The 21896-nt window shown below is 47.8% G+C and overlaps 1 protein-coding gene and 1 long non-coding RNA gene across 10 annotated transcripts in view; one reads left to right on the top strand and one right to left on the bottom strand.

The window, feature by feature from the left end:
• ACSL1 (acyl-CoA synthetase long chain family member 1) overlaps positions 1 to 21896 on the top strand; it is a 67537-nt gene that overhangs the window by 20849 nt on the left and 24792 nt on the right. For all 8 annotated transcript variants that reach the window (XM_070068333.2, XM_070068338.2, XM_070068332.2 and 5 more), the window contains exons 2-5: positions 279 to 505; positions 13803 to 13917; positions 18494 to 18558; positions 21466 to 21567. In XM_070068333.2, the coding sequence (XP_069924434.1) occupies positions 311 to 505; positions 13803 to 13917; positions 18494 to 18558; positions 21466 to 21567 (477 nt within the window). In that variant the 5' untranslated portion in view covers positions 279 to 310. The remainder of the gene's footprint in view (positions 1 to 278; positions 506 to 13802; positions 13918 to 18493; positions 18559 to 21465; positions 21568 to 21896) is intronic.
• On the bottom strand, positions 1620 to 13764 carry LOC149127821 (uncharacterized). Of its 2 annotated transcripts, none has more exons than XR_016229056.1 (4): positions 9615 to 13764; positions 3662 to 3737; positions 3157 to 3284; positions 1620 to 2152 (listed from the first exon to the last, which is right to left on the bottom strand). It is a non-coding gene; the product is annotated as an uncharacterized LOC149127821 (long non-coding RNA). The 2 variants fall into 2 exon arrangements; XR_016229057.1 differs by having other exon boundaries at positions 3157 to 3229.

The following is a 21896-nucleotide window of genomic DNA, read 5'->3' as shown; positions in this document are numbered from 1 at the left end:
ATGATGAGAATTCTTTGTGAGTAAAATCCTTTTGATGTGTTTAAAGAAAGCAAGATAATTTTTAACACAAGATAATGGAAAAATAGAACAGAAATGAATTATTAAAATGGTTTTAGAAAATGAAATTTGACAGCCAGGGAAAGACCCGGGCCAAGGGGGTGTGGGTTTGACGCCTGGTTTGGTTGTCCAGCAGCCGTGTAAGATGGCTGGCCTGTGGGAGCTCTGGAGAGCCATCTGCCTCCCTGGAATGAACGCACCTCTTCTCTCTCTCCTGACAGAATTCAGCTTGGGGAACCACCAACACAGGACCATGCAAGCCCACGAACTGTTCCGGTATTTTCGAATACCAGAGCTGGTTGACCTCCGGCAGTACGTGCGCACCCTTCCCACCAACACGCTCATGGGCTTCGGAGCTTTCGCGGCTCTCACCACTTTCTGGTACGCCACGAGGCCTAAGGCCCTGAAGCCACCATGCGACCTCTCCATGCAGTCAGTGGAAGTGGCGGTAAGTGGAGGGCCCAGCCTGCCTCCCGGGTTTCTCTGCATTTCTTCAGATTAGTCAAACCCCACTGAACATGACCCTGGCCGAGACCACAGTCACAATCAAATTAGCCGTGTATAAAGACACTTTGTATATAGAAATGTGTGCAAGAGACAGATGGCAAACTGAGGTAGAGGCCAAAATATAGGGCACAGGGACAAATGAGGTGATATACGTTGGTTGTCTATCCACAGTCACACAGAAGATCATTCCAGAAATCACGTTGGGTTTCCACCCTGTGCTGGGCACTGTGGCAGGCCCAGAGGGTTCATGAGGCGAAAGGTAGCAGAGTCCCTGTTCTCACAAGGGTTGTATTCTAGTAGAGAAGTGTCACACACATGTGGCAGAAGGAGGAATTTCATTTGTTTATCTCATACTCTGGACACATCCTCAAACTGTTGAAAAGGACTCTGAGATTTCAAATAGGATACGCCTGGCACAGGGAGTTGCCAGGTTAACATAGCTGCAAGACATAGGCTAGGATGTGAAGAAACAAAACATTCCAGAGGTGTCTCGAGTTGTCGAGTGCGGTAGTTGTACGTGACTTGGGCAAACTAAAAATCATGCTCTCTTAATTACAGAAATTAAACCAGAACATGCGTGATTAGGGATTAATGGATTAGATGCATGGGGAAACCCTAAGGCTTTTTCTAGAAGATTCTTTCTTCAAGCACCTGCTCTGCTTCCCTTCTTAACCTCTTAAATGCACGAGGGGCTGAAAGGATAAGAAGCCAAGTTGGTGCTGCTGCTTTGACTCTTTACATACCCCACCGTGCCATTGCCCACTTTCCTCTGCTTAGGCCAGAACTGGTCTTCACTGTTCAGGTCTTTCCCCACCTGTACAGAACAATGTTGTGAGACAGAATCACCTGGTTTGCTGCTTTCAGCAAACCCTTCCCCAAGTCCCCCAGTCTGATTGCCCGAGAAGAGCATGTGCCCTTCCAAATAAAGTGCTGACTTGATTAATAGCTTTTTGTTATTAAAAGGGTTATAGTTCTTTGCTTTATTTTAGACAAGTTCTTGGATTCATTAATGTGAAACTCTTAAAATATATTAAAGACATGTCAGTCTAATTAATGCCAAAATGTGAATGTAGAATCAACTGAACTACTGAGAAAAGTTGTCTTTATACCTGTTTCTATTCTGAAGGCAAGGTATCTTAGTATTAGCTAAGCTAAATATTAGCTAAGCTAATCTGTGTGCCAGTTTAACTTTTTCTGATAGATTCATGTGAGTTTTTTTGGCATTCCTTGTCTTCTGGCAGACCACCAGTAACAGTGTCATAGTTATGAAAATAGTAGTTGGCAAGTCCAGAGTAAAGACATTTATAATTTAGCAGAAATACCTAATTCTTATTATATAAGAAATTACGGGGGCACTTACAATGTGGATTTTTTTTTAAGATTTATTTATTTATTTATTTGAAAGTCAGAGTTACACAGAGAGAAGGAGAGACAGAGAGAGAGAGAGGTCTTCCATCTGCTGGTTCACTCCCCAGTTGGCTGCAACAGCCGGAACTGTGCCCATCTGAAGCCAGGAGCCAGGAGTTTCTTCCAGGTCTCCCATGCAGGAGCAGTGGCCCAAGGACTTGGGCTATCTTGTACTGCTTTCCTAGGCCATAACAGAGAGCTGGATCAGAAGTGGAGCAGCCGGGACTCGAGCTGGCGCCCATATGGGATGCTGGCATTACAATTGGGAGCTTTGCCTGCTACACCACAGCGCCGGCCCCACATGTGGGTTTCAACTTCAAGTTTAATAGAAAGCTATTGTGTGTTATTAAAATAATTTTACCATTCTCTGCAGAACAAATTTAAAACTATGGATAAGCAGAAAGAAAAAATCTGTATTTCTCCCACTTAGTATAGAGGCTTGTTGATTTTTCTCCTTTCCTAAAGGAAGGATTAGATTTAACTTTGGTTTGCAGAATTTGTAGGTCTTAGGAGTAGATCCTGAACTTGCTTTGCTTTTTGACAGAGAAATTTAAAATGTTGAATTAAGGAAGTGACCCTGGAGTTATGGGACTTAGTGATTGTGATGCTTTGCTGTAGGCAGCATCATTGGATGGACTCCTATGGCAGAGAGAGGGGAACTTAATTCACGTCACACAGCATTGGTGAAGAGCCTGGATTTCCAGCACTGCCGTCAGGCCGGCTGCCGCGAGGGGCCGTTGTTGCTTTGCTTGTCCTTTGGAAACAAGTGAACTCCACTTGCCAGTTCTCACCGTCACCCACCCTTGCATCTCCCATGTGTGGTTTTTATCACTCTCCCCTTCCCAAAAGCTTTACATGGGAGATAAAGCCAGAGGAGGCTGCACTTTGTGGGTTGGCCACTTCTCACCACAACCCGCTCTGGCTGTTTCCCAGCCACACTTTTTTAAAGCAGCAGCCCAGGGGCTGGTTCACCTTCCGCAATTTCCTTTTCAACAGCAGGGCTGTGAAGAGGCCGGGAGCCTCCTGCGTGGCCCTGGGAGAAGGCAGTGAAGACGCCTGCTGTAGTGTGGTGCAGAGAGGCTGGGCTCGGGCAGAGTGCAGCATCTGTCCTAGAGCTTCCAGCGTGTCTTCACCAGGACCCTGCTTGAGAGCTGTGGCCTGTGTGTGCTGTCAGTGTTCACCAACCTGCGGCTCTGGGAGGAGCTTCCGTCTTCCAAACCTTGGTGGTGCTGCTGCTGCTCCGTGCCTGGGCAATGCTCTGCGGGGTGTATTTGCTCACTTTCACAAGATTTCTGGTTTTAGCTTGTCTCCCCCTGTTCTCAGATGGAGAGGAGCCCCACGTGAAGATGGTCTTGGAACCTTTTATGATTGGTTGGGCCCAGCCCCCAGTGGCTATGCCGGTAAAGAAGAACAGGGAGGCAGAACTGTGACCGAGGCTGGGCCTGCTCTCTGTTTAGCGCGGGCAGCCCTGGGCAAGTTCACTGGCCTTTTGCAACCTTCAGAGTCCTCATCTGAAGTTAAGGCACCTCCCCTCCTCCCGTACTGCCAAGAGGACCACACAGATTCAGCGTCCACCTGGCCCGCAGTACACGTGCAGTGAATGCTAGCTGTCTTCCCAAAGTGTCTTCTGTTATCACCCTCCCACTGTGGACGTGGGGAAACTGGGTCAAAGAGGGGAAAGCTGTCTTACCGTGAGTGGGAGGTCGAGCTGCGCTCTGCTGCTTCCACAGGTGGTAGCTGGAAGCCGTGCACTGTAACTAGGGCTCCTGGGGGAGGGAACAGGCAATAAATAAGGCTAATCAGGAAAGGTGCATCTGAAGAGTCAGTGGCCACAGCCACAGCGGGCTCTTACGAAACTGGATATTTATGTATTTTAGGCACATGAACCAGAAGGTAGTGAGAGACATACAGGTGGAAAGGGGACAGGTAAGATAAGAAGTGACGCCTAAATTCTGTACACAGGTGAGGTACAGCATCAGAAACTGCCAAGAGTCAGGTGAGGGTGAGGGGTACGGGGCTGTGAACACGTGAGCAGTTCTGTTCTTCCCACATCCAGGTGGGGACGTGGTGGGTGGGGACAGAGAAGAACTTGGTGTTGCTAGGGGCGTAGACCCATCTGTCATGGCTCAAAGGGTGTAACCATGAGTTATGAGAAGTACAGATGAGAATTGTCACTGCTGAGGAAGGTAGTAGAAAGAAGATGTGAGCTGCTCTCACTGATGAGAGGTATTTATAGGCACTGAGATGACTGACTTGTCAAATTGGATCGGAAGGTTTTAGGTAGCTGCTGCTAGATTACAAAGCACTTAAATGAAAACCCGTGTGATTTTTGTTTTTTACACAAGAGAATGGAGTCATAGCAAGTAAAAGCTTTTTTATACATCCAAGTCCTTAGCCCTAAGACTTTATTATTTTAAGAATGTGATGAGGATTTAGATTAGATTTTACTTCTGGTGCCTAAACAGTTTAGCCCATAGCATATTCACTGTCTAGACTTCTCATTAGACCTCGGTTCTAGAGTAAATTCATATCCTTTAATGTGTGGAACCAGTTCCTTGGGTATAACTCGTCTTATTACCAGATTGGTTGACTTAGTTCCACAGCAGATGATCTTGACATTCAGGTCACATGCTGATTAGTGACCCTTTTGCACAAAAGCTTAAAGCTTAGATGTCCATATGTTGGCATAGAGACTCCTCTGCTAAGTGACTTTCCTAAGCATTTTAATCATGTGTTCCAGAAAGTCCAATAGGGAGGATGTGAAGCTTTGGATTTAATTCTCCACAGACCAAGGAATAGTTATCAGAATCATTTTCTTTTTTTTTTTTTTTTTAATCTTTTATTTAATGAATATAAATTTCCAAAGTACGACTCATGTGTTACAATGGCTTCCCCCCCCATACCGTCCCTGCCACCCACAACCCTCCCCTTTCCCACTCCCTCTCCCCTTCCATTCACATCAAGATTCATTTTCGATTATCTTAATATACAGAAGATCAGCTTAGTATACCTTAAGTAAGTATTTCAACAGTTTGCTCCCACACAGAAACATAAAGTGAAAAATAATAGATGATTTTTTTTATTTTTATTTATTTTTTTTTTATTTAGATGATTTTTTTTAAATGATGATGAAATCAGATCAGACCTATTGTCATGTTTAATCCCAGTGAGAGTCAAGTTGGGAATTGATAATTTCTTTTTTTTTTTTTACAGAAGATCAGTTTAGTGTACATTAAGTAAAGATTTCAGTCGTTTGCACCCCCATAGAAACACAAAGTGAAATATACTGTTTGAGTACTCGTTATAGCATTAAGCCTCAGTGTACAGCACGTTAAGGACAGAGATCCTACATGAGGAGTAAGTGCACAGTGACTCCTGTTGTTGACTTTACCAATTGACACTCCTGTTTATGGCATCAGTAATCTCCCTATGCACCAGTTATGAGTTTCCAAGGCTATGGAAGCCCCTTGAGTTCTCCGACTCTTATCTTGTTTAGACACGGTCATAGTCAAAGTGGAGTTTCTCTCCTCCCTTCAGAGAAAGGCACCTCCCTCTTTGAAGACCTGTTCTTTCCACTGGGATCTCACTCACAGAGATCTTTTTGCCAGAGTGTCTTGGCTTTCCATGCATCAGAATCATTTTCATTCAACAAATGCTGGAGCTTCTGCCACCAGATGTGCACAAGTCCAGGGCAGAACACGCTGCCCTTGCAGAGCTTTTGGGCCAGCAGGAAGTGCTGCCCTTTATGGCAGAGGGTGAGAGGCATCCATAAAGTAAAAACAATGCAGGTGACTGGTTTTGCTGCCACAAAACTAGAGCTGTGGTTCCTTCCCAGGTAACAGCGTGACTGCAGCACAGTATGTGTAACATCTCTAGGCTGTAGTGGTTTTAAAATTCAAAAGTCACTGTCCCCCACAGGTTTGCTCAATGGTCATGGCTTGCACAAACTGACCACAGACCTCCCAGCCCACATGCACATTGCAACAAGGCCTAACATTCTTGGTCCACATTTAGAGGGGGTGTGCATAGAGCATTCTACTGTCAGGTTTTCCCATGTGGCTGGCAGAAGTGCTCATTTTCGCATAGTCAACCTTGACATACGTGTGTGTGTAAAGGCACACTTGCAGACCTGCCTAAGCAGTTATTTCAAGAGAAGAGAGGAGGTGATTGAGTCCTAAGTTTCTGTGAAGACCCACACCAGACTGGGGGAGATAAAGCAAGTGCAGACCTCTGGGGATAAAGATGATGGAAGCATGAAGAATGACATTTCCCATCTAGACTTGAATGGCTGGGCCTGGCTCCGAGCAGGGGAGCTTTTGTTGTGTGGGTTGGGGTCACATACTGCTGTGAGGACCAAACCCACCATGGAAGCTGCCAGGGAGGACATGTGGGATTGGGTGGTGCCTTGGGTGTCTGTCACCAGCGCCATCCTTATGGGTCTACAGGGAGAGTGCCAAAGCCGGTTGACAATAGGCTAACAAATTTGTTCAGGAAGGAGGTAGCAAGTGAACACTAGAGGAAGGAGAACTGTTAGGAAGAGTAGTAGTATCTGGTTCTTTCTCTAGCCATCTATATAAATCTGACATATTTCTGTAGTCATTTGTTATTGGCAACCTATTCTACTGGTGGCGCACATGAGACTGTGGAGGACTCTTGCTCCAATGCTGTGGCGTCACATCCATCAAGATCCTTGGGTAAATCTTGTAAATGTTGGCTCTGCCTAGGCCCTTGCTTGTGTTTACTCACTGTTACAAGTTCCCAGTCACTATGTTTTATAGCCTGGACTTCCCATGACTCGATTGCACAATACTTGTGCAAGCAGTCAAATAAAGATGTGAGCAAAGGTTTACCTTTTAGTTCTGCCCCGAGCAACTTTGCTAAGGTGTTACTCAGAGAATTCTTAGGTATAGTTTCATGAAAAGTGTCCCAGCATTTGAAGGCATTTGCAGCAAGCAGTCCTAGTGGCTGGAGGGGAGAATGGAGAAAGTGACTGCTTTTGTGTAAAGTCATTATTCTGACAGTGTGACAGTCTGCAAGTGCCAGCACTTAAATTTACAGGTAACTTTTGTACCTTTTCTAAAGCACGATGGGCTTCTTAATAAAAAAATGGAAAACCCTGCTTATTACTTTTTCTTACTGCACTCACATTATAGGAAACTGCACTGTGAGTTGCTTTTGGAGGTGTTTGAAGAAACACTCTTGAGTGCTTCATGATTTGAATTAGGTGCTCAAAGTATGGCCAGTGATGAGCAGGACGGTTGGTTGGGGTGCCACGCAAGTGTATCACGGCAGCTGAAGGCCAAGTGTCTGAACTTTGAGTGACTACTAGGCAGCAGGAGCAGTAAGTATCTGCCTAGGTATTCAAGGAAAGAAAGGAGTTGTTTGTTATTTCTAGAAAACTGTCCCTGGGATCCCCGTCACCAGGAAGAGAAAGCTAAAGTTCACTCAGTTATAGGAACAGGGTCAAGCAGGTGAAAACACAATTTGATGTTATACCAGTGGTGCCACTTCTCACAGGCTCGTTACACGAGGAACAAGTGCACCCATAATTGACAGAAACACAAGCTGTGATATGCATTTGAATTTAAAAATAGCCTCTCTCCCAAGTGGGACAAACTGGTGCCAAATGAAAAATGACAAATGTAGACTCCGTGTGCTGCTCAACAAAATCCTTACTGCACACCAGCATCCTGAAGGCTGGTGACGGTGAGAGAGAGAGGTGGGTGCCTTCCGACGAGGCAAGGGACAGTGCCTGGCGCGTTCTCGGGCCGTGTGCAAATCCATGGCAGCCTTCCTTTGTTGGAACAATGTATGGCTGAGGGAATTTGTATCTCGTGACTGCAAACTTTCTTCCCTTTCATTGAGATGAGAGGCTGATCTTTTCTCTCCTGTGACTGGCTGACTTTTTCTCTGGTGATGAAATGTTTTGCTAAGTACCGTGTCAGCCTCCTACTCCCATTCCCATGCCCTTAAGCAAATCCTATGATTGGGACAGTGAGAGGTCAGGAAGTCAGAAACTGGAGGTGAACTGGGGATGGCAGAAAGGCCAGAGGTGCTGAAGAATCAAGACAGGTGGCTGGACATCAGTGATCTGGACCCTGTCTCCCCAAGAGTGAAGATGAAGCTTGTGTGGGCAACTTTGGAGCCTGCAAAGTGACACTTAACATACCTGGCTGGCCCAGGGAGCCCGTTTGAAGCCCTGCTCCGCCACGTTGTGAATGCGGGGCTGAGAAGGGAGCGTGTCCTCGAGTCTGAGTGTCCTTCTCTGGAAAGTGGCTGGCCTTTAGCAGGTGCTCAGTAAACAGTCACTTACCTTCCACCTCTCATCACGCTGGTGACAAAAGCCAGCACAGACTGTTAGAGATGGTTCCGCCTTCTCTTTGCCCCCCTGAGAGTAAAGGATCTTGGGAAGTTAGCTCAACAGGGAGCCGGAATACCGGGTCCTGTGAGATTAACAGTTCACACTGGGGAGTTTAGGTAATTTTTTAGATATGCTGCCCATTGTTGTTCAGAAATTATTGTGGGAGTGCAGGGTGGGGGCAGTGATGGCTCAGGTAGTTGGATCCCTGCCATCTGTGTGGGAGATCTGGATTGAGTTCCTGGCTCTCAGCCTCAGCCCTGCCAAATGCCCTTGTGGTTGTTCAGAGGGTGAACCAGTGGATGGGAGCATGCTCTCTCTCTCATTCTTTCCATCCTAGATAAATAACTGAATCACTTTTTCAAAGATGTAGTTTGATATATCCAAGATCTAAAGTTGCTTGATATGGTAATTGATGCCAGAGATCCTCTTTGAAAGGTCACCAGATGGAAAAGTAGTTTTGTGCCCATTTACAAAAAGCAGATGATGGTGGTTTGGGCCGCAGGAGAGGTGTGCAAACTGCATGTGCTGGGAAGAACTTACTCCTTGTGGAAGGAAGTGGGAGGAGCAGAAAGAGGCATTTTACCTGAGGCTGCATGCTGCTTTTCTCCCTGGAGGTGGGTTTAGCTCTGCATCCAGCCAGTTACTTGCCCCGCCCCCTTCTCTGCCTCCCTGCCCTTCCTTCTCCCCTTGGGTGTCTCCCCCTCCCCCATTCCTCTCCTAGGGAATAAACAATAGTAACACATTGGGCATCTGATTGATAAAGCCGGTAGATACCCATTTCATAGACCGAAACAAATGAGATCACCATTTGAAAGCTTGGGCCTTCCCACCCCTAAAAAATTCTCTAGAAGTTGTAACTTGCTTTTATATTTAAATAAGGGAGCAGCACAGAATAATTCATAGTCTAGACTCCCTGTTCATCCAATATTGGCAAGAGTCTTTGTCTTGGAGCCGCTGATCCCCAGATGTTCACTGTTTTTTTGACCCTCTTCCCCCCTCTTTTTCCCCGAACTTGCCCTTAAGGGGAATTTGAACTTTAATTTCCTCATTCAGCCTAATTCAACTTGAACTTGTGCTTTCTGATTCCCGCCCTGTGGGGCGCCTGACCTCGTGCAGCGCCTTAGCGCCTGTGGTTGTTGCAGGGCAGCCTCAGGTCCTCACGCGCGCTGATTTGACCAGGGTGCCTTTGACTCATCTTTGTTTTTAAATTGGGAAAACTGGAACCACACCGAAGAGGTCAGCAGCAGAAGAAACCAAAAGCCCATAATCTGTGCTCACTCACAGTTCTAACGCCCGATTTCCTGCCCAGTCGCCCTGCGTGGTCTGGCTGGCTTGCCCCGGCTCCTGAGGACCACTGAGAGAAACTGAAGCCCCCAGCCCCGTTAGCAGGTGAGGGCTGACAGGCTGAATATCTAGTGGTTTTCATGGAAGGAGGTGTCGCTGGAACTCGCCCCACGTGCATGGTTAAAACAGTAACTGAATCCCCTACTCCTGTAGCCTGGCTTCCTGGCCATCTGGAGCATAGCCCCTAGCTTCAGTAGGGTAGCACCAAGGTTGTTAACACCCAGTGCATAGGTCTGGCATTTTCATTCATGGGCTCATGCCCGTGAAAAGTGTGGTTCTTTAGGGGAATGTGAGAGAGCCCCAGATGAAAGCCCAGATCTTGTTGCTTAATGCTCCCTCCCCCATCTTATTCAGTCTCTTCTCTGGAAATCACAGAGGGTGCTTACAATCCCATGATCCTGTGACCTTTCCCCCAGTTTCACCTGTGCCATGAAATGAGTGTCTCTCTTTGGCATATATCCCATTTGTTGTTTGATTTTTCAGGCTGTTGCTAATTATTCTAATTGCTAAATATCTTACCCCCAGGTTACATTGTCAAGATGGCTTTATTAGGGGATATAATTAACTTATTTAACTTTGATTTAGCTCTCTTATCTCCATGTATCTTAAAGTACTGAAGAGGAGACCACATACCACCAAAAATTCAAACATAACCAAAGAAGTTTTTTAGCTAAAGGTTTGTTATAAAATTATCCTTTAGAGCAGTGATCCTCAAAGTCAGAATTGGGAAGTTGAGTATGATAGCTGGTCTATCTTGAAGGGATGTGGTCTCCACATACCCAAAGCTAAACTTTATCTGTTTTTGGAAACGGACCTCTGATCTGCTGTTTGATCAAGTGAAACTGTGCCTTCTCAGCCTTCCAAGTCTCCCCTCATTTTCTCCTACACCCACTCACCTGCCAAGTCCTGTTTGTTAGTAGTGTAAAGTGCATCCAAGCTCACTGTACTCTTCTGTCCCACTCCTCTGCCCTAGCCCAGGCCATGCAGGTTGCCTTCTGTCCAGTACCTCTGCCTCCGCTGGGTTGCACACTGCTTCTGCTTCCCGTGCTTTTCTTTCTAAAGCGTTTCCCGGATCTTTGTTGCGTTCCTGCTGGGGACTTTACTGTCCATAGCATGGTGCTTCTTGAACGTCAGTGTCTCCTGAAGCATGGATTTCTGGGTTAGACCCCAGGGTTTCTGCTTCAGGAGCTCTTTCCCAACAAGTGCCGGGTGGTACACAAGGACTGTGGCTCTCGGAGGAGCCTGTGGTCCTGCAACTCCTGGCCTCCTGCTGTCTGTGCATTCTGACGTCCTCTGAGCCCTTCTGCTGTGCCAACACTCCTTGGAGTCCCTCTGCTCCCTTCAGGACAAGGTGTGGGCTACTTCAGTACCAGTTGTGTCTTACTCGCCTGTTTCCCATCCTCCCCATGCATTGCCATGAGAATAACACAGCAGAACGGCCATTAAGAAAAACCATGGGTGAATGAATGTCGTGAAGGGAGCCATATAGGAGGCCCTCTGTGAGCCAGCCAGGCTGCTGTAGCTTTAGGCCATGTTTCAACAGGCAGCATAGGTTGGGCCTATGGCCAAGAGACTACTGTTGATGGCAGCTGGCTGCTCTTCATCTTGCATATCTCTATCTCTTACCTTCCTTACCTTTTCAATTCCTCATCCTTCACACTTTCTGTCGTCCTCTCCTCCTCCCCTTCTTATCCCCCCTAGCCTTAGTGTCCAGGGTCTGTTGGTGGTGTCATGGGTGGAGGTTTCTGATGCTTACTGTAGAACCTCAGAATTGCTTTTTTTTTTTTTTTAATTTACTTGACAGAATTAGACAGTGAGAGAGACAGAGAGGAAGGTCTTCCTTCCATTGGTTCACTCCCCAAATAGCCGTCATGGCCAGCACTGCGCCGATCCGAAGCCAGGAGCCAGGTGCTTCTTCTTGGTCTCCCATGTGGGTGCAGGGCCCAAGCACCTAGGCCATCCTCCACCGCCCTCCCGGGCCTCAGCAGAGAGCTAGATTGGAAGAGGAGCAACCGGAACCAGAACCTGGCGCCCATTTGGGATGCCGGTGCCGCAGGCAAAGGATTAACCAAGTGATCTACGGTGCTGGCCCCAGAATTGCTTCTGAATCTTAGGCTGTTGGTTAGTGTAAAGATACAGGTTGTGGACGACTCGAAGTCAGGTCATGTTGACTGAGTAATGTCCTACACACATTCATACTTTCAGGAAGCATCCTGTTTAATTGTAAATAACCCTGGAAGTGGATATGACATCTCCATTTTATACAAAAGAAAACAGACTCAGAGATTAAGTCAAAATAACGTGTGATACTGAAGTGAGAAGATTTTTCCACCATTAGCCATAGGAGGAATAACTTCTTTGCTTATAAAGTATCATGTTGTGGGGAATGGCATTGTGGCTTAGCGGGTTAAGCTTTGACTTACATTGTCAGCATCCCATTTAAGCACCATTTTGAGTCCCAGCTGCTCCACTTGATTCCAGCTCCCTGCTAATTTGCCTGAGAAAGCAAGTACTTGAGCCCCTGCCACCCACGTGGGAGCCCCATATTGAGCTGTGGGCTCCTGGCTTCAGCCTGGCCGCGCCCCAGCTGTTGCAAGCATTTACGGGGTGAACCAGCAGATGAAAGATACAGTTTTTTTTTTTAAGATTTATTTATTTATATGAATGTCAGAGTTACACAGAGAGAGGAGAGGCAAAGAAAGAGATCTTCCATCCACTGATTCACGCCCCAATTGGCCGCACGGCCAGAGCTGTGCCCATCTGAAGCTAGGAGCCAGGAGCTTCTTCCAGGTCTCCCACGTGGGTGCACTGCTTTCCCAGACCATAGCAGAGAGCTGGATCAGAAGTGGAGCAGCTGGGTCTCGAAACGGCGCCCATATGGGATGCCAGCACTGCAGGCCAGGGTGTTAATCCTCTGCGCCACAACGCTGACCCCAAACGATATGCTTCTATGTCTTTCTCTCTCTCTCTCTCTAACTCTGACTTTCAAACAAATAAATAAATTAAAAAAAAATTGTAGCTGTCACATCACAGTGGTTGAGCTTTCATTTATCAATCGCTGAGGAACACTTTGGGAGCCTCCACAGTGTCCCTGTTGTCCTGAGCGATCAGCAGCTCCCAGTAAAGAGCTGCTACCCGGCAAGATGGCAGCGGCGTGCGGCCAGGGCTGTCTCCTGGTCTGGTTGGGAGTTCTTGCAGATCACAGGTGTCCCTATGAGTGAAGGCCGTGTAGAGAAAGGTGTGCGGCCACGTCCAGGGTGCATACCTGTGACACAGTGAAGACCTGTCTCGGCACGCTGTGTATTTGGTAACTGAAGATTGTAACGCTCAGGTGCCGTGCAAGAAGCTGGAGTTCCTAACAGAATACAGTCAGTGCAGTCCGTGTGGACGGAAGACTTCACAGAGAACTGAGTACGACTGAGTGGCTGCTGTTCCCACCTGGGCTGTACAGGGCCCAGTCCCCCACGCGCGGCTGCTTGAGAATCGGCCCAGGGAGTGTGGTGGCTGCAGGTCTGGTTCTCCCCTTTGCTCTGCGTGGTCTTGTCGGGCAAGACCCACGATCGTAGACCCGGGAGCTGCTTTTCTTCTCTCCTCAGCTGTTTCCCGTTCTCAGGAATTCTTTCTCCATTCATGTGGCCCTGCTGGCTTCTCTGCACTTCCCTCTCGGTGAACGAAGGCTTGCGTTAGCGCATCACTTCCCTGCTTCGGCAAACCCTCGGAGGGGGCGGGGGGCTGCTCTGCAGGGGCCCTCAGGGTGCTGAGCAGACCCTGGGAGCGTGTTAGACCTCTTAGTTGTTTTGTATTTATTTATGTATTTTTAATTGGAAAATAAAAGTTGGGCACATTTATGGTGTACAACAGGAAAAGTAAGTGTGGGAGGTACAGTCTGCGTTAGGATGACTGTAGTTAACAATGTATTAGCTGCCCGGAAATTGCAGCTAGATGTTAAGGCAGTAAATTTTAAGGGTTCTCCCCACAAATAAATGATGTGAGGTGCTGGGTGTATTGATTGGCTTCCTTCAGCCATTCCACAATATATACAAATATCACAACATCGTGTTGTAGCCTCTTGGTTTTTCACACTTTCTCCTAATGTGCTCTTGTGTCTGTCATTCTCTTCCAATAGGGTAGTGGCGGAGCTCGAAGGTCCACGCTGCTGGATGGTGACGAGCCCCTGGTGTATTTCTATGACGACGTCAGAACCCTGTACGAGGGCTTCCAGAGGGGTATCCAGGTGTCAAGTAAGCATTCCTCACCTCGTGTGATTAACGGCATGCTTCATCAGGGAGCAGCGGGTGTTGCTTGACCCTCTGTCTGCTCCTGTAATTTGTCCAGAGTCAGTCCCGAGGCTCCCCGGACCCTCTCGGTGTTCCCTGTGGCCAGGTGGGCTCCAGCGCCTGCACGTTCTCACACCCTGGGTTTTGTGGACAGCCGCGCCCGGTGGGGTCTGATGTTTCCTGCAACCAAGGGAACTGTTTCGTGGGCTCCAGTCCAGCATTTTTCAAGCTTCCCGGACTGTGAGACCCATGTTTTGAGAAAGAAATACTGGCATCCCGCAGAAGCAGTGTTCCGTCAGAGACACTGGAAATGTTGACTCACGGGATTAGCCTGAATTATTAACGGTGACACGAGAGAGCCTGTGCATGTGGCACCTGCCTCCTCTCCAGACCTTCCTGCTGTACGTCCCACAAGAGCCCTGAACTGCTTGCGGAGCCGTGGCCATCTCTGCTCTCTCAACCCCACCCCACCCCACCCCACCCCACCCCACCCCACCAAGCCTTTGTGCAAGACTTTTCTCTCTCATCTTTGCACCCAGCCAGGGTTCTTGATGTATTCTTATGAATCTTTTAAACCTCGTTTTGAATTTCGCCTGTCTAAACCCTTCCTGGTCTATCAGTCTCACCCCTTACCTCCAAGTGACATGTTTCCGCCCTCCCCCCCCTCCTGAGGTCTTCTGCTTACCTCCAGGACAGCCCCTTCGGGCACCGAGGTGTTCCCAGCCATCCTGCCCCGGCTGTCCACGCCCCTTGAGAGCAGGGCAACCTCCGGTTGCTTCAGCCTCTCCATTTTTACCTACACCCGGCTCCTCTGTAGAAATGAGCTCAGGGAGCCATGATTTATTATTTAAATCTCTCAAAGGTTGGCTTTTATATTTGCAGCTGCTCGCCAAACCATCATCCCTCCACACTCAGGGACTGCAGGGATACGGCCGTCTGTGTCCCCACAATATCCTGTGTATATTTGTATCTCAGGAAGTGCCCATGGTTTCTGACTTGACATTGGTAATACGGGACGACTCAGCTCCACGTGTATGCTTCATCATTCCTATAGCTCATTCATTAAGACCCCTCTGAGGGGAAAGTAAATTGATGAAGCGGAGAGAGCAAAGGGGAGAACCAGACACTGCAGCCACCACACTCCCTGCCAGGGCCAGGGTTTGCTGAGACAGTAACTAACCATAAGGTAGAGCAGGCTAGCACCAGGCCAGAGGAAACAGTGCGTGTGCTTTCTGTTTTTTCCCTTGAGAGGTGGGAATTAGAAAGAGAGCTCCCATCTGCCACCAAAGACCTGCAGCAGCCCAGGCTGGATGGGGCTGGAACTGAGCCCCAGGTTCTCAATTCAGGTCTCCCTCGTGGGTGGCAGGACCCAATTATTTGAGCCATCACCCACTGGCTTCCTGGGTTTGCATTAGCAAGAAGCTGAAGGCAGGAGCAGAACTGGGGATTGAACCCAGTTACCCTGATAGGGGATTAGGAATCTTAACCAGTGTGTTACCTGCTAGGCGAAACACCTGCCTCTGTGTGTGTGTGTGTGTGTGTGTGTGTTCTTTGCCATCACAAAGCATACATACAAGTGCACTTCAGAAAGTTTGTGGATAAGGAAATTGAAAGATAAGTTTATTTTGGTACAAAAAGTTTTGAACTCCATGCATAGTTTTTTCATAATATGCATTTTCCGTGAACTTTCTGAACACCCCACGAACATGTGTGCTTGGGAGGGTATTTAAATGTAAGTAAGATGTCGGATTCACCCAGGAGTATGGTGACTTACCTTCTGTCCTGTCCCTCCTCTGAGCTTAAGGCAAGTCCGTGACTTGTTTTGGGCACTTCTCCACTGGGAAAGCTCTCCCAGAAATGTTTCACAGAGGTGAGGGAAGTGACTTCAGTCGGCTCACTCGGCCCTGATGAAGGGAGCTGCAGTGCAGGTCACTCTTGCCTGTTTTTTTTTTTTTTTTTTTCTCAGAGGAGCTTTTTATTCTAAGCGTAACTCTCTTACGCTTCTATAGGATTATGTTTTATAACTTTTTAAAAGATTTTTTTAATTTATTTGAAAGTCGGAGTTACACAGAGAGAGAAGGAGAGACAGAGAGAAAGAGGTCTTCCACCCGCTGGGTTCACTCCCCAGATGGCCACAAAGGCCGGAGCCAGGAGCCAGGAGCTTCTTCTGGGTCTCCTACACAGGTGTAGGGGCCCAAGGACTCAGGTCATCTTTCACTGTTTTCCCAGGCCACGGCAGAGAGCTGGATAGGAAGTGGAGCAGCCGGGACTCAAACTGGCACCCATATGGGATGCTGGCTCTGCAGGTGGTGGCTTTACTGGCTACACCACAGTGCTGGCCCATAGGATTGTTTTATAGAAGAGCAAAACCCAGCATTTGGGTACGATGATCAAAAGTTTGTTGGGTGATGGGAAAAGTCAGCCTAGAGGTTTTTAATTTTTTTTTAAGATTTATTTTATTTATTTGAAAGGCATAGTTACAGGGGGCAGGCATGGAGAGAAGGAGAGGGATTCCATCTGTTGGGTCACTTCCTAAATGGCTGCAGTGGCCAGGGCTGGGCAAGGCCAAAGCCATGAGCTTCTTCCAGGTCTCCCACGTGGGTGCAGGGGCCAAGCATTTGGGCCGTCTTCTGCTGCTTTCCCAGGCACATTAGCAGGGAGCTGGATTGGAAGTGGAGCAGCCAGGACTTGAACTGGTGCCCATATGGTGTGCTGGTGATGCAGGTGGTGGCTTAACCTGCTACACTACAACACCAGCCCCCAGCCTAGAATTGTTAAACCTAGCATCTTTATATAGCACTTAGGAAGCCGTTTATAAAGGTTGAATTCCCTGTCCACCAATGGCTCCCTAGCTGCACTTGGTTATCATCTGGGGATAAAAATATATTAATGAAAATTATTAAAATAATTAGTTATTAAAATATATTAAGGCCCAGGCCTGTCACCATCCATTTTCTTAGCAGGACCTATATGTAAGACTTGAAGTCCCCCAGTGAGCTGGAGCTTAACTTTCACTCTCTAGAGCTGCAGTCAACACACTTGTTCTGTCAAGGGCCAGAGAGTAAATATTTTGGGTGTTTTGGGCCATCTGCAAATACTCAGCTGCAGCCGTAGATAATTCATGAGCACGTGGGGTGGCTGCCTTCCTGCAGCACTGTATCTGCGAAAGCAGGCGGTGGCCTGATTTGGCCCTTGGCTGTAGTTTGCTGATCTCTGTTCTTGCGGCGTGAAATAACATCATTTCATTCATGGATAGATTTTGTTTTCCATCTGAAAACAGCACCTGATGGAACTTGTCGTGTGTGGCCCTGTCTTTGTTACAGTCTCTAAATTGGAGAGGGTCTGAGAATGAGACTCTCTCTGTTTTTATCCAGGCAGGGTTTTTATTTTTATGTTATTTATATATAAATTTTACTTGAAAGGCAGAGAGAGAGAGAGGTTTACAGATAGAGCTCCCATCTGCTGGTTCATTTCCCAGATGCCTGCAACAGCTGGGGCTGGGCCAGTCCAGACCTGAGAACGGGAGCTCAGTCGAGGCCCAGGCTGGTCATGGCCAACGGGGACCGTTCTCTTCTTGTCTTCTTCCCAGTTCTCCCATGTCCCCAAACCAAGCAAGAGCCCATGCATGAACTGAGGCCTGGGATGTGTGTTGGTGGTCTCTTTCTGCTCGTCTCTTACCTAACCAAAAATTGGGACCCATCCTGATGTTTCCTAACTTCTGCTCTCACAAATGCTCCCTGACTTGCCCTCATTTTGCATCTTTTCTTCATTTTATGTTTCTCAGCAATCGAAAGTGCCTATGAGATTAGGATTCCAGGTGATTCTTCATACCTTTGATCATCTGACCTTGGACGGATAAAAAATTTTTCTTTCTTTTTCATACTGAGTTAGAATATGTGCTTAAAAGTTATCTAAAAGACAGAGAGAGTGTGAATGAGAGAGAACTCCCCAAATACCTGCAACACCTGGGGCTGGACCAGGCTGAAGCCAGGAGCCAGGGGCCGATTCGGAACTCCTGACATGGGTGGCAGGGATGCACCGACTTGAATTATCACCACTGCCTCCCAGGGCTCATTAGCAGGAAGCTAGAATTGGACGTGGAGCTGGGACTGAAACTCAGGCAGTCTGATAAGGGACACGGGCACCTTAACCTCCAGGCCAGAAGCCTACCTGAGTTAGAACGCTTTAAACTTCTTTGGAAACGTTGAGGCACACCTCTTCTGAAAGCCCCCAGCAGCAGATTTCTGCCCCTCACTACTGACTCCCGGCCTAAGCCAATAGTTTTGTGTTTGCTGTCTCACCTCTCCTTATCCCCTCTCCTGCCCCGCTTAAGAAATAAAACAGAGATAAACAGGCAAGCAAAAATTAGACCAAAACCCGGGGAGAAAAACCCTGTAATCGGACTCAGCATTTCTGGAGTGGAGAGGAGTGGAGTGGGGTCTGCCTGGCTTTCTGTGAACAGTGGTGGGATTAAACTCTGGGAGTACTGATCGAAGCGAAGCCCATCCTTTGTTTTATCATTGTTGTTTCTGTTTTGTAGATGATGGCCCTTGTTTAGGCTCTCGGAAGCCAGACCAACCCTATGAGTGGCTTTCCTACAAACAGGTGAGTTTCCCAGCCCTGTGGACGACTCCCACGGCTGCAGTGCTTCTGTGTGTTCCTGCTGGGAGCCCTCAGGGCCTAGTGCTGGACTAGCTCAGAGCTTCTGGACCAACAGGGAACACCCAGCTGGAGAAACTTGACACAGAGGTTTGGGGTAATCCAGTTAAGTAATATAACTGGTGGTTTAAAACTGGTGTGGATTCGGTGGCTCACAGTTTGTAAGATGAAATTCTAGAAAGTGCTTGAAGCAGGTGAATCCTGTTCTGGAACCCAGCTGAGAGGATGGGACACCCCCCACTCTGCCTGTGTTGTGCTAGGAGGCCTTAGAAGCCCCAGCGTAGAGTATCCCTCTCATCGCATAAACGAAAGACAGAGAGAGAGAACCTCCATCCTCTGGTTCACTCCCGAAATGGTTGCAACAGCCAGGGCAGGGCCAGGCCGGAGCCAGGAGCTTCCTCTGGATCTCCCACATGGGGTCCAAGCACTTGGGCCACCCTCCGCTGCTTTTCCAGGCTTTTGCAGGGAGCTGGGTCAGAAGCGGGGTGGCCGGTCCTCAAACTGGCAGCCTTGTGGGTTGCAGGTGCTGCAAGCAGCAGCTTACCCTGCTGCCCCACAGTGCCGGCCCCTGCAGCATTGCGTGTGGATTTCTCCAGTGCATCGCGCTGCTGCTCAAGCAGTCCTTGCCCGTCTCACCACTGCTGTGACGCCTAACTCCAGAGCGACAGTAGAGGAGCCACCTGTGGGACTGTGCAGAGACAAAGGAAGCTGGGGTGTGGCTGCTTTCACTCCTGTTGCTCTCCAGTCCCCACTACCAATGGCTCAACTGCAGGTAGCAGAGCAGGAAGGCGTTGCTCTGTATTTTTGTGACTTTGTTGCACTTGGGAGTGTTTATGTGAGCAGAGCTACCGTGTGGAGCCATTGACGTACTCCCTTGGCATACCATTTGTTGGTTCTTCTGAAATTAAAATGTGATTTCTTCCCTGCCCTCGTCTGAAGTCCACAGAAGGCAGAAGGCCTCCCACCTGGGTAGCATGTGTCTCGTCAAGAGCACGGAGAGGTGGAGCAGCTACCATGCCTTGCTGAGGAAGGAGTGAGGAGCTGTGGCCCGGGTGACCTGAGGCGTTCCCTGCCTTTATTTTGCCTTACCAGAGCCTAATAGTTTCCCAACCTGACAGTCATTTCCAGGGTCCTCATTTTCCCAAATGGTGTCTAGAGTGTGTGAGTGTGTGCTGCAGACATGACACTGCTCGAGGCCTCACAGAGTCCTCGGTGCCTTTTGGATTCTTTCTGTTAAATGTACTGGCAGGAAGAGAGAAAACGCACCCACTGCACGCTGGATTTGTCAAGGCAAATTGAAAACCACTGTGGTTTCTGAAGGGGTTACTCTGATTTGTACATTGCACTCAGAAGCTGGTGCAGATAGAACTGGCCTTACCTGAAACAAACTTTCAATTTGTACAATTAAATCATTTTTCACCCAGTGAATCTGATCTTAGTGGCTATGAATACCTTTGAGATCTTTAAAACAAATTTTTTAAAGATTTATTTATTTGAAAGGCAATGTGACGAAGAGAGAAAGGCAGAGACAGATCTCCCGTCGTCTGCTTCCCTCCCCAAATGGCTGCAGTGGCCAGGATTGGGCCAGGCTGAAGCCAGGAACCTGGAACTCCATCCAGTTCTTCCACGTGGGTGCGGGAGCCCAAGCGCTTGGAGCATCATTCACTACTCTCCCCACTGCAGTAGCAGGGAGCTGGGTTGGAAGCTAAGCAGCCAGGACTCAAATCTGCTGCACCACAATGTCAGTTCCTGAGATATTTTATAAGAAAGGTATAGACTGTCTTTCTAGAAATGTAAATGTTTGCATATTACTCCAATAATGTATACAGATAATTGCAGGCATTTTTTAGGTTCCACTCCCTTAAACGCAGTCAAAGAGCTGTGAATGAGTCCTTGGAGTAGTAGGCACTCAACTCAGCTGTCACGTTACCAGTGTTGATGTGACCCGATAGGCAGGGCTGGGGTGGCACCACTTGCCAGAACCAACAGGATTCCGGGCCAGGGAATGCTGTAGGCATGGTGTGCCTTGACAGTGCTCCTGAAAACTCTACCAGCTCAGAGTTTAAAAAAGCTTCGAATTGTAAGACTTAAATTTCTTTTAGTTAATTTAGAATAAGAGGAGCAAGAAGGTGACCATGAGTGTATACTCAAGGCCTAATTTTTGTAAATTTACCTATTTTTATTTATTGTTACAATAAGATGCATTTAAATTTTTCTCATGTTATTATTAATGATTCTACCCCATGTGAAATGATTTTTGTAACCATAATATTTACCAGCTATAACTATCCAGCCACTGTCCCCTGCCCCCCCGACCGGAGGTTATTGAATTTAGATAATTTTGAAATATGCATCTTTGTACATAGACTTTTTAAAAACCTCCTTCCAAGATTGAAATTTTTCCTGAGAATAAATTCTCAAAAGTGGAATTGTATGGCCTCATAGGAGTTTGCTGTGTTTTAAAGGTCTACAAATTTACGGCTTCTGGGTTTCAATTATAGGTTTGGGCTGCTTTGTTGTTTTATATAAATGCTTTACCCTCCCCACCCCTCAAAAAATCAGTGTATTTGTATTTATAATTTTATCAAATGCAACAGAAGAGCATAAATGTGCCACAGCCCTGACATAATCGCGTGTGACAGCAGCTGTCGGCAGGAGATGCATTTCCTTCGTGGAGGAGCCCTAGGTCAGTTCTCTTCATAGCGAGTTCCAGAGAAGGAAACCGTGCGTTTCCCAGACACTTGACAAGGAGGGGTGTCTGGGCAGCTTGTCCTCTGGCTAAGGTGCCGCTCCATCCCTGGTCAGCCGTGTTCCTGATGCCGAGTCTGACTCTGCCCCTTCCTCCCGCCCCAGGTGGCCGACTTGTCGGAGTGCATCGGCTCAGCGCTGCTGCAGAAGGGCTTCAAGGCCGCGCCCGATCAGTTCATCGGCATCTTTGCTCAGAACAGACCCGAGGTGCTGACACCAGGCGCTTCCTCTGCTTGCTGCTCAGGCTTCGCGAATGTCGGAGCTCACCCGAGTTCACGCCTGCTTCTGCTCGAGACGAGGGTTCCTAGTCTGGTTTCTCCTGGGAATGTGACTTTGTGTTACTCCGCTTAGAAAGTTACACACACAAAAAACCTAGACCAGAGCCTCCCAAACCTTTAAGAAGGGAAAAAAAAAACTGTAAAAAATTGTTTTTGGTTTTTAAGCCCAGATCTCCAGCAAAATTCTTAGGCTAGCAAACAAGGGACTCTTCTCACTTTAAAGGCTAGCTCTGTGGTTAGAAAAATAGCACATATAAG

The sequence above is a fragment of the Oryctolagus cuniculus genome, chromosome 2 (genome assembly GCF_051225735.1).
Source record: "Oryctolagus cuniculus isolate XC-2025 breed Fujian yellow rabbit chromosome 2, ASM5122573v1, whole genome shotgun sequence".
Taxonomy (NCBI): Eukaryota; Metazoa; Chordata; class Mammalia; order Lagomorpha; family Leporidae; genus Oryctolagus; species Oryctolagus cuniculus.
Note: the sequence above shows the minus strand (reverse complement) of the source record. Positions and strands in the feature narration are given on the sequence as shown.